This window comes from Xyrauchen texanus, chromosome 49 (assembly GCF_025860055.1).
Source record: "Xyrauchen texanus isolate HMW12.3.18 chromosome 49, RBS_HiC_50CHRs, whole genome shotgun sequence".
Classification (NCBI taxonomy): Eukaryota; Metazoa; Chordata; class Actinopteri; order Cypriniformes; family Catostomidae; genus Xyrauchen; species Xyrauchen texanus.
The window spans coordinates 17139931-17152094 of record NC_068324.1 but is presented as its reverse complement, the minus strand read 5'-3'; the positions used below and the strand labels follow the sequence as shown (position 1 = coordinate 17152094).

The 12164-nt window shown below is 39.2% G+C and overlaps 1 protein-coding gene across 3 annotated transcripts in view; it reads left to right on the top strand.

The window, feature by feature from the left end:
• Positions 1-12130, top strand: part of LOC127640187 (S phase cyclin A-associated protein in the endoplasmic reticulum-like) — a 161765-nt gene extending 149635 nt beyond the window's left edge. For all 3 annotated transcript variants that reach the window (XM_052122615.1, XM_052122614.1, XM_052122616.1), the window contains one exon: positions 11620-12130. In XM_052122615.1, coding sequence (XP_051978575.1) covers positions 11620-11922 — 303 coding nt within the window. In that variant the 3' untranslated portion in view covers positions 11923-12130. The remainder of the gene's footprint in view (positions 1-11619) is intronic.
• Positions 12131-12164: the final 34 nt, after the last annotated feature.

The following is a 12164-nucleotide window of genomic DNA, read 5'->3' as shown; positions in this document are numbered from 1 at the left end:
ATTTCTCAGGGTCATCCATTGTTATCGCTATCTAGTTTTAAAGGTTTCAGATTTTCTAATATGTTGTGTATCAAGAACTTAAAATAATTTGTGGTCATTTTGCTTTAGTTTCAGTTTTACCAATCTGTTAGCTTTAAGTTTTATTTCAATTAACCAAAATATTTTTTTTTTCCATTAACAGTAATCACACTGGTGCAAAACAGCCTTAATGTCTCCTTGGGGGATGGGGAGGAAAGGGCCAGAATCCTTGCAATTTATTGGCTTCTAATTTAAAACATTTTTGCTCTTAATTAAAGAAGCAGCCTCTATTTTTATGGCGGTTTAGTCCTTCTGTGCTTCTGCCATCCAATTTAATTATTTTGATGTGGGTAATTAGCATTTGTTGGCCATTGTTGGTTTGATTTGCATATTATATTGGATAATTGAATGATGGTTGATGATTGAATTAGGGTTGTGGGGGTGGGAGGGGGGAGGTTGACGGATGATTGGGTTTTGTGCTCACATGGGGAACTTAAACGACAAGCGAGCTGGGAATAACACCTCTTGCATATTCATATCTTCCCAGCCCACTTTGCTAATTTGAAAAAGGCCAGGCTGTTAAAGTCTTTAAACTTGTGACTTCCTTCCAGGACACAAGCTGCCTTTTTATTCCACTGTTTGGCTGCACATAAGGATTTATTATTAAAAAAAGAACAGCACCGATAAAGGCAGGTGCACTGGAAGAGAGTTGGAAAAACAGTGAATCTTCTCAGTCATGACTCATTTGGCCTTATACTTGCTGGTGTCAGTCATTTAAATTATAAAGTGTGTGATCAATTTATTAGATGCATGTAACTCTTTTGTGCAATCATTGCAACTTGAAGTGATGAATTGACAGTGGCCCTAAAAAACATTTGGACACTTTCTGAATGTTAGTTAGTGAATCTAGCCATAGTTAATGTGATAAACTTCCGCAATGGTTAGTCTACAAGTACACCTGTGTGGACTTCAGTGGAACTGACTTCCCCAAAATGAACTTGAACATAAACAGCAAAAAACACTTTGATGTTGCATGGCATATTGTCATTTACATTTATCTACCAACTAGTCAACTGCTTTTGTGGAGAACTGGTCAGCCAATAAAAATGAGTAGTTCTGAAGCCCTAAACCAAGTGTGCTGAACTGTCAGGCCACAGATCTGACCTCCTTGACACACATTTAAAAAGGTACGTAGGAACATGCAATTTTAGTCTCGAGATGTTTCAAAACTGTTTACTTCATATGTTCACTATAATGTATTTGATCACATATGTTATGTTTTTGTGTTAATCAGAGTACAGATTCTTGGAGGATATTGTATGAATATTTATTATTATTTTAATTTCAAAAGCAAACACTGAGTAGTTTTCTTTACCTTGTTATTTTTCCCATCAACTAAATATATGCCCGTAGGAACAACAACTAGTCACCAAAAGCACTTAAACACATTTATTCTGAATCAAATCGCATAAACATCAGCGAAGAACTTGGTACTCTTGCCCCGCCCCACTCCAGTGGGATACTCGCCAGTGGCAGGGGCCCTGGTAAATATCCAAACGGTCCTCCATACAGGATAAATGGAGACTGGAGCGGGAATATTTGACTGTGTCAGACTAATGTAAGCACTGGCAGAAGACAAAGGCGGCGCTGACCTCGACCTGTCTCGCAATGTCGTGCTCTGATTCGGTGCTGGCACGCCAGCCTGTGTTTAGATGTGTGTGTCTGAGAAATAATACAGCTCATAAAGGCTGGAAAAACTTCTGGTAAAGATTTCTTTCCACACGGATATTATTCAGACCCTCTCACCCACAGGGCCATTTAGAAGGTGAGATTTGCACAGTCATAGCTGATATGAAGTGTGTTTGTTCCCAAGGGGTGCATAACTTTTTTTGATGGATGGGCAATGTCGAAGAAAAATTCATGTCTATGTGAAATCAGAATTGAGCCCATTAACTTCCTTAATAAATGTTTCTGGACTTATTGTGCATGATTCATTAGTGCAAAAAAACATTTCCAAAGGAAAATAAATTGTGTTTGTAAAACTTGCCTTTGACACCTTTTCTGGCTGACGTCACGTTGGCTGTGTGGCTGTACTGGTTAATGTTCACCAATTTAGGCACTGTTTTAGGCTACTGTTGTAGGAAACATAATAAGGGTTCTTGAAATAATAGTAGATAACACTAGATTTGAGAAATAAACATCGAGTTGCCCTTGAGGGTGAAAAAGTTAAGTTATAACTGCTAAAACTAGCTTAAAGATGGGTTTCGTTCCTAGCCTGGCCGAGCTGGTTTGAGTCCATAATGAATTAAATCCCAGATGCAGTTTATTTTGCAACTGAAATCCCAATAATTACCAGAAAAGAAATGATAAGGTTGGGTGCATTATATGAGACTTTTATCTATGAACAAGCCCACAATTCACCAGGGACTCTGATTTTAAAATGTCTGTGCTCCTATCTCACACAAACACATAAGGGAAACAAAGCATGCACTCTTACAATCATCTACAATGTAATACAATGTAAACACTAAGAAGTAAACATTGTTGTATAAGCTAATAAATACTTTATGAGCAGTAATTCATAAACAGTAGATCCTCATTCGTAAATAGTAGATAATCAGCAATCGTTTGTCATGGTCTGGTAATCCAGTATTATTATTATGATTTTTATTTATTTTTTTCTCTTGGGATCGCATCAGTCAAAATCAACATTAACATGAAATTATGATTAATGTAAATCTCTACTGAACAACAAAACCTTTTTAGAGCACTTAATTTATTTATGACGTTACAGTGAAAAATTGGATCCATCCTAAACTTAAATCACGAAAATCAAAACTCTTTGGATCTGCATGAATCATATATGATTTTGTTTCTTTTTTAAATGTTTAATTGTTACAAAAAGTGAGCAGCTTCCATCCTTAATTTTTAACATTGTTCTAACCATTAAAATAGCTTACGTTAGCATCCACTCCACCTTGTCGACAAACATGCAGTTCTCCGATGCGGCAACTAGTTATAAAGAATTTTTTTTTCCTGATAACCTATAGTTATGGAAATCACCTGTAATTATGAATAGCAACTATCAGCATGATATTTCGGTAAACCTGATGTGTTAGTTGACCGATATATCAGTCAACCCCTAAAACAGACCAGCTAGATCAGCTGAAGATCATCTTGGTCAGGCTGGGAAACCAGCTAGACCATATTTAACCAGAAAACAAGTTTAGGCTGGTTAAAGCTTGTATTTTTCAGCTGGGATGCCACAGAAGCAAGAGTTTTCGTAAATTCATGGCAACATTTTGTTTTATGTCTGGAAAGTCATCAAACTTCCTCATGTATAACTCACAGGGGCTAATGAATATCTGTTTTTATTATCCATATACATTTACTGTTTTAGCAAATGCTCTTAGCAGAGTGAAGGCTAACAACCCATGTAACCCCATCTCCTCCAAAAGAGCCAGATTGAGCCAATCCACTGCACTCACTCATCTTATCTTCTCACTCCCTTTCTTTTTTTTCCTCCTTTACACCTATCACACCACGTGTACACGTTTTCCTAGCAAGGCTATCTCCCATGCCCTCAAACCCCAGTGTCATTTCTGGCCTTCTAATCCGACTTAAACTGACGTTGAAAAGCTTCCTTCAACAGTCCATTACCGCAGTGATAACCCAACCCTTTGTATCAGCTTGCCTGGACCAGACCACCAAGGTCTTGTAATTTGGGAATTTAACAAACATGTATGATTCCGATCTTGCGCAGTTGGGTTCATAAACAATAGCGGACAGACAGCTGTGAGTGAAGGCAATGAGGAAGATTTACGCCCCTCCTGAAAGGTGAATTCAGGTTTAACATACTCTTGCATTGTGTCAGAATTTCCCCCGTTTCTTTGTCTCTTCATTTTGTTTGTTTGCCCATAAATCTTTCAGAGTTTAGAGGCCCATTTACGTCTAATGCTGTGTTTGAGCATGATCCAGGTCAGATCGGCTTCTCGAGAACTGAAGATTATCTTTCCCAGGATTGAAGATGACATTTGATTTATTCAGCTAACAGCAATAATTCAGTGATCTGTTGCCAATACACTAGTGAGCAGGGCCAGTTTTACGGCGTTTTCATGAGAAAGAAACGTCTGTTTTGAAAACCAACAGATCTTAATTTTATTAATTTTATGTTTACACCCATGTACCAGTTGCCGTCAACTGGTACATGGGTGTAAACTGGATGGACGGTTAAAAGGGGGCGGTAGGCATTGTTCAGATAAGGCCTTACAGCCATAACTTCCACTTGAGAGTGCTCTCTTTGCAACCTAGAATGTAGGCAGACCTCCTGTCGTATCGGAGGAGCAAACATTCTCTCATCCTCTTGGTTTGGTTCATTTTTAAGGCAGAACCTTAGATTTAAAGTTGTTTTTTAAGAGCGGACACTTCCAAGGCACAAGGAAGAATTTTTTTTAGGTGTCTTGGCATTCACAAGGTGACCTCCTCCTGTTTATATTTAAGAGAGCGTTCACACTAGAGTTTTTGGTGCAGACCTGAGTCTATTTGATGTCAAGGTTATATTTGATTGGTTGGTTGGTGTGAAAATGTTTTTTCTTAATCCGGTGTGCAAGAGCAAACCGCAGCTGAGACTGCTTGGACAGTTGGTTCATGTAAAATCTGCTGTTATACCGGAAGTCAGTTCCTAAATACCGGAAGTCAGTTGCAATTGGCGACATGATTTGCATCATTCGATTTTCTATTATACATTTTAATAATTTTTTAAAGGGCTTTTTAGACTTTATATAATAGGACAGAGAGAGACTGGAAAGGTGAGATGAAGTCAGGACGTGGCCCTAGCCAGACTCGAACCGGAGTCCCTGTGAACCAACAGCTCCTGCATGCCACAAGTATTACCCACTACAGAATGGGTCTGACATAATGCATTTTTCATAGCTACTTCAGTCTGAGTAACTTGCCCACAGAGAGCAGCTTGCATTCTTTACAATGCATCTGCAGACAAACATAAGTGTCAATCTGTGCCGAAGATTTGGTGGTAAATCCAAAGGGCCATAATGGTAAATGGGTGCCCCTAATACTCGTGGTGGTGTTCATATAGATAATGCAAACATACTGGGGTTCAGACCCCAAAGTACAATGAGGAAAAAAAGACTACTGGGGGAGGGGTAGTTGCAATCAAACCAGTAACTATGTACCAAAACAATGTAAAATGGCACCACCTATTCATCCCATAGTGCAAAAAGAAAGAAAAAAAAAAAAACTTTTGGAATTACATTCAGCTCTCAAGTCTGATACAATATTGAAACAACCATGTTTATGGCAATCTGTTTTTATAAATGCTCCTTTTATCGCAGTGGTTCTGCACATCCTAGCGTCCATCCATTTTACTGTCTGCATTCGTCTATCCTCTGCCCTATTATCAATTGTTCATCAAAGAACAAACTCCTGGCCCACAGGTCTCTTTTTTCTTCACCTTAAGTAGCTTGGAGTGTGTATGTTTGCGTTTTGCTGCGTTAACTTTATGCTCCCATTGTGTTCAGTTGACAGGCCAGGAGATATGTAACGGGCCGCCCGTAAAAGTGTGGCCCTGTTTGAAAACACTAGTGCTGTACTTAAGACCACACTAGACCTTGTCTCTTCCTTTCTTTATAGCCATCTGTGTTAAAGCGGGGGAGGGCGGTTCGGAACCGCAAGTTCAAATGCCTGCCGTTGCTTTTATGATGTCAATGACTGAATGAATACCTCTGCAGGCACTGGTACAGGAGGACTTGGCTAAGGTCCTAATCCAAGTTTGGGGCCTGTTTGGGAGCAGGGCCATTACTCCCAGCCAAGGGGAGGTGGGACAGTTTACTGCCTGGGTTGGGGCCGGAGGTAACCTCTGCTCCCTCAGCGCTGTACGTCTCCCCTCTGTGGACACTTGAGGGGGGACACTTTGTTTAGGCGTGTGAAGATGAAGCACTGTGTGCTGAAGTATTATGAGATGGACACGTGATTTGTTGGGGGAATATCGACGATACTGCAACCCCCATGAACTGATACAGACACACTCAAAAAGCCCTTTCACGTTGGGCCTCGTGAAACAATCAGAATCAATTTACATGTAAATCGTTCGGGAAATCTTTCTTGCATAAAGTTCCACTTTCAGTTCAATGTGGCAGTTTACACAATGTATTTATGAACAATTTGTTGAGGAATTCGTTCTACTTTTGTTTCATGATTGAATCTGTTTCCATGGACAATGAAAAGCCGCTATTAAAATGCGTCATTGAAAATACATTTTCAATTAAGTGTCAACGTAACGTAATTCCAAAGTCCTACCCTACATTGTTTTTGTCATTGGAAGTCAAATCTTAAGATTTCACATCGACTTGGCTATATTACATATAATCGGACTAAGGTGATTTTCACACTCTGCAAGTTTGTTGTGGTCCTAATTATAGTGTGCTTGTTCCCGGCGCCCCCCGCAGTGTTGGTCTGGTTTCAGACTCAGTTATGATCCTGTTGAACCCCGGCACATTTCTATACAACTGCCGTCATCACAAATGCACACAGTGCACATAAAGGAGAACACAACATTGCTGTATCTTAGTTTTTTATTAATTTTGTGCCATTATGCACCTCAGATTGAACGACACTTGTGCATCGCATGCCGTATTCAGCAGATGTACGTGTCCAGGAGAAGGCAACTAAATCTGCTGTTGTAAACATTATTTTTTTGAGGAGACAGCTGGTTGTGAGCAATCCGTTTGCAACAGTGGTTACTTTCCCCTGCCCCAACCGCAAGCACTTGTTATTTACTTACTGAACAAGTTTGGACCCTATTACAGGATGTGTTCTTCTCACTCATGCAAACTGTACTAAGGTTTCAGTAAGAACGGCAGAAAAGGTGATTACATGCAGAGCGAAACCAAGCTAATGGGCGAAAACCTATGTTTGCCGATCAGTTTATGCTTAAACTGTTTATGACCTAACCTCTGATAAAGGAAAACAGTTTAAGGCATTCACATGACCACACACTGTTGGCTTAATAAGCTTTGCTTTTGATGTCTAAATCATTTAATACCCAGGTTTAGGAGGCAAGGTGCCATGGGCTATTGAGGTAAAAAGGTATTCGGCTTGTCTGCAGCACAGTGATTTTTAACAGTCTTATGAATGGTTAGAAATTCAGCAGTATCTCTACCACTCCTTAATATTGTCCAGAACTGGTGGGCGAGATTGATTCTGTACTCTCTGTGCTTTGCCGAAAGAAAGACCTTTCGTTCTGACACTACACAGCACCTACGCTGAAAACAACCAGAGCTTTTAAAACCATTTCTTCATTTGGTCATGCTACCATGGAAATCCTCTATGTTCTATACATTCCAGAGGAAGAACATTAATAAAACCATGTGAAAAGCTTCTGAATCATGCTGTTTGGTCAACAGTCTAATTATTTAAGACCAGTCTGTACTCCAGCTCTGACTACCATTAAAGGGCTCCACGGTGGTTTGTTTTAGTCGTTTCGTTGAGGCATCTTTAAACACTTCCTAACACAGAGTGACGTGGACTTAAAGCCTTTGAACGCTGCTGTAGAACTGCGTTTTGAGGAGCTTCTCCTGTTAAATAATGAAAGAATTGAGTTATCGCCGTTTGTCATGCTCTTAAGCCCCTGAAGGGTATTATTAAAGCGAAGAATGCATTGGAAAGACTATTGTTAAGAGTATTTTTAAAATCTTGTAAATCCTGGTAATTTATGCCACCCTGTTCCCAGGGAATGTCCCCCCTCCTTTATGGCTTGCATGTGGGGCCGACCAGCAATGGATGGATGTGTGTACCTGAAATAGGGACTGCTAAACGCTCCCTCTCTCTCTCTTTCTTCGCAAATCCCTCTTGTCAGGATTTACTATGGTGACCTTCTAGCTCTTTGGTTCCCTTCCTGGCAACCTCTTTCAAACCTCCCAGTCGGACGCTTGTAGCATTTAGGGGCTATGCCCTCTTCTTCCCATCCCATGCACTGTTTAATCAGACCAGGTGATTTGGTTTTAATAAGGGGTGGGCCACTTTGATGGTGTGATTGACAGCTGTGATAAATGGAAAAGGGGAGTGGGCGTTTGGTACTGTACAAACTCCATTATGGGTACTACTTTGTTTATTAAAGTGGGACAGTTCCTGTTTGAATGTTTTAACACAGGGTTCAACTCACATGGTTTGCATTTTAGCATGTTAAGGATCTTAATAGTGATGGGTCACAATGACCTACTAGATTTTAAACAACCCATTAGCTGTCAGACAATTTGCATGGTAAAACCACTCTAAAGGCTAAAGGCACACCTTAAGGAAAATTTACTTTTTTGTGGTCACAAAATGTAACAACAGAAGGTTGTTTTGAACAAAATTCATTTTTTTTTAAAAAAGGTGGCGACCTGGGGTAAAAGGCCCCAGGAGGGTTATATTTATATAGTGAAGATACGGGGGCAATAGTTATGCAGCACAATTTGTCAACTTATGCAATTGCTTTTGAGATAGCAAGATGCTTTTAGATAATGCTGAAGATTCAATCACATTTAGGATTTCATTACAACTTAAACATTTCATTTATAAATTCATCTCCAGTCAGTGTGAGCCCACTTTGAACATTCTTCATATCAAATCTATTCCCCCCACTTAATTAAAACAATGTGTTAAATAGGGGCTTTTAACTACTGCAACCGGCGGGCTTTTTACCCCAAATATTGTTTTTTAAATAAGCCCCTTAAAAAAAATTGAAAATGACAAATAAGTATTTTGTCTCAAAATAAATGTTATAATCTCCAGGACATTTATTAACTACTTCGTTTTGCAATTTTGTTTTTAGAAATGATTAAATATTAGATCAAATTATGATCTCATGGATCAGGAATATTCAGCAATTAATAGTGACAAACAGGTGTTTAGCAAAGTGCTGTGGTAGGTTTTGATGCTATTTGTTGTTTTGGGAGAGCCTTTAGCCACATTGTACCCTACCGGTGCTACAGCCATACACATTCAGATGAACGTCTTTGTCCATTGTGTTGCATTGCGCCTAACGCTTGTTTTTGAGCATCGATGACCATTGAGTTGAGACGCTGTGTTAACCCTAAAATGCATATGTGGGTTTTACCATGTGAACTGACTATTTTTACATTTAGACAGTTTGCATCAATACCCCTACAATGCATATATTGGTTGTATATGACCCATATGTGTTTACTATGGAATTCAATTCCATTTACATTTATTCATTTGGCGGACGCTTTTATCCAAAGCGATTTACAAAAGAGGAAAATATAAGCGTATAATCTTAAGGAGACATTTGTACGAAAAGTGCAAATGTATACTAAGTTTTACTAGCATCAGAAGAGCATTCAAAACAGATTTAAGTGCACCAATATTTTTTTTTATTTTATAATTTTTTTATATATATATATATAATATATATGATATTAAGACAGAGAGTGAGTCAGCTTCATGGATTAAGTTGGAAAGTGTTTTGGTGCCTCTTTGTGTTGGTACTATAAGGCGACATTCCTTAGCCGACCGCAGACTTCTGGTAGGAGTGTAGATCTGCATAAATAATTTTAGGTATGCTGGAGCAGACCCAGTGACTGTTTTGTATACCAGCATCCGAGCCTTGAATGTAATATGTGCATCAACCGGCAGCCAGTGGAGAGAGACAAAGAGTGGTGTAACATGTGCTCTCTTTGGTTCATTAAAAACCAGACGTGCTGCTGCATTCTGGATCATTTGCAGAGGTCTAATTGCACATGCAGGAAGACCTGCAATGAGAGCGTTACAGTAGTCCAGTCTAGTTATGACAAGTGACTGAACAAGCAGTTGTGTGGCATGTTCAGAGAGGAAAGATCTTATTTTCCTGATATTGTAGTGTGTTAATATACATGATCTTGCAGTCTTTGAGATTTGGTCTGTGAAATTTAGCTTGTTATCGATGGTTACCCCTTTATTTCTGACCAATTCAATGCATTTAACACTGGTATTACACTTGTAAAGCATTGATTGTTTTCTTTTTCCATATGTAATGAAATTAAATATATACTATGTTCTTGTAGTAGGCAAGTATAGCAAGTTGTCAGTCAGTCGATGCATATGTTCAAAGGGCATGACATTATACTTATTACACGGACAACCCTAATTGAGAAACATGTGGTTAGATGCCTCGTTCACGGCAAGGGCAGTGTTAATAGCTCCAGTACCAAATTTTAATGTGTTTGAACCAACAACTTTATTTTTTCAGTACAACTCTGAACAACAAACATTGCTACATATTAATATAGACCATGTAAATAAAGGAATTAAAGCAGTCCAAACGTATTTCCGGATCCTTTCAACCTTGTCTCTTTTTCAAGGTATGTCAGACCACTTGGCGGTATATCTTCTGAATAGTCTCTGTTTTGACAATCAAAATTACATCACTTGACTTCATGGAAATTGACCATGTTTCTGTTATACAGGCTTTTTTATACGGTCACCTAAAACTTCTTCATTTTCAGTGTGTGTAAAAACTCTTCAGAAGTGGATTAAATATGTCAACCATTTAAAAATATAAATTACTTAAAAATAATCTATAGTTTATTTTGAAATGATATGTAGTTTTATAAAGAACAAGCATCTATATTTTACCTGGGTTTTTTTCAACCCACATACTATATGTGCATTTTAGGGTGGTTAAGTCACATATGCATCCTATGTTTAAATTAACAAACTTAAAAAGAGACCTTTTTAAAACGTTGTGTCTTGAGAATGCTGCATACTGTTTCTTTGCATTGTGCCCCTTCTAGGCATTTTCGAATGCATCATATTGTAAACGCTCCCTAAGAATGGCATCCGATCACCCTAATTATACTGGGCCTCTCTAAGACTAATTATCAACTAGTATTTCAGGCAACTCACAGACCAGACAATTACGAAAATGGGTTTTGTACATCCCTATACAGGATTTTCACAGTCAGGGAAAACCTGGGAATATCAGGGGTATTACATTAATTTTCTAGGCCTGTAAAATCATGGAAATATCTGTAACAAATATACTTTACACTTTTCTAGTTATACTCTGCACTAAAATATTTAACCAGCTAGATATTGCTTTTGTAGAGTTAAACTAGCTTGCAAACAGTTATTTCCAATTTGTGAGAATCATTCTTCAGATTCTCTCTGTAGGATTCATTAGCAAGTCTGTCTTAAATCTAATAATTTTTCAAAATCCTTATCCAGTAATCACATATGACTGGAAAAGTAACGTAAATTCAGTGTGGGACTCCTGATTATAGCGTAGAAGATTCTCAAAGGTTATGATTGCGCAAGAACTTCCTGTCCTTTCGTTGACTGGTCAATTGGGGCAAATCTGAACCTGCGTGTGTCCAGAATACGTGCTCAAGAGAAGTGGATTGAGGTGTCCCTGTCTGTGTTTTATGGAGTGTAATTGTGCGCTGGGAGGCAGTGCCCTCTATTTCTCCTCTTAATGGCTGTTTGTGTGTTGTTTTAGTGGCAGATTTACGTGTGGGACGGGCCGTGAGGGGTGGGTTGATTTACAGCTGGCTGTGGCTTTAGCCTCACTGGTTATGTGTTTGTGTGTCACTGTGTGTGTTCCAGGTGATTGTGCAGTCTGGCCGGCAGCCCAGCGTGCTGCAGAAACTGTGTCAGCTGCCGTTCCAGTATTTCAGCCACCCGCGACTCATCAAAGTGCTTTTCCCCTCACTCATCTGCGCCTGCTACAATAACCTGCAGAACAAGATCATCCTGCAACAGGAAATGAGCTGCGTGCTGCTGGCCACCTTCATCCAGGTATTTCGGTTGGCCTCCACCCCATTGCTTGCTTTACACTTCGTATTACGGATTCTTGGCATAATCATGCTCTTTGAACGTTTTACTGTCTACATTTGTCACCTGGTTTAACAGATTCCAACTATGAAGAGGCGTTCACTCTGACTGCAATTTCGGTCGGAAAAAAAGTCAAACTGGAAATCGACAATTTGTAATGAGAGTTGGTGATTGAAGGCAAATTGTGTTACCATTGGAAATTCAAAAAAGTTGAGCAGAGTTCAGTTTCATGCAAGTGCGACAACTAGCTTGGCATCCTCCATCTATATAATTGCTGTCAGTATGAACGCCCCTTAACAGTTCAACTCATTAAAGGT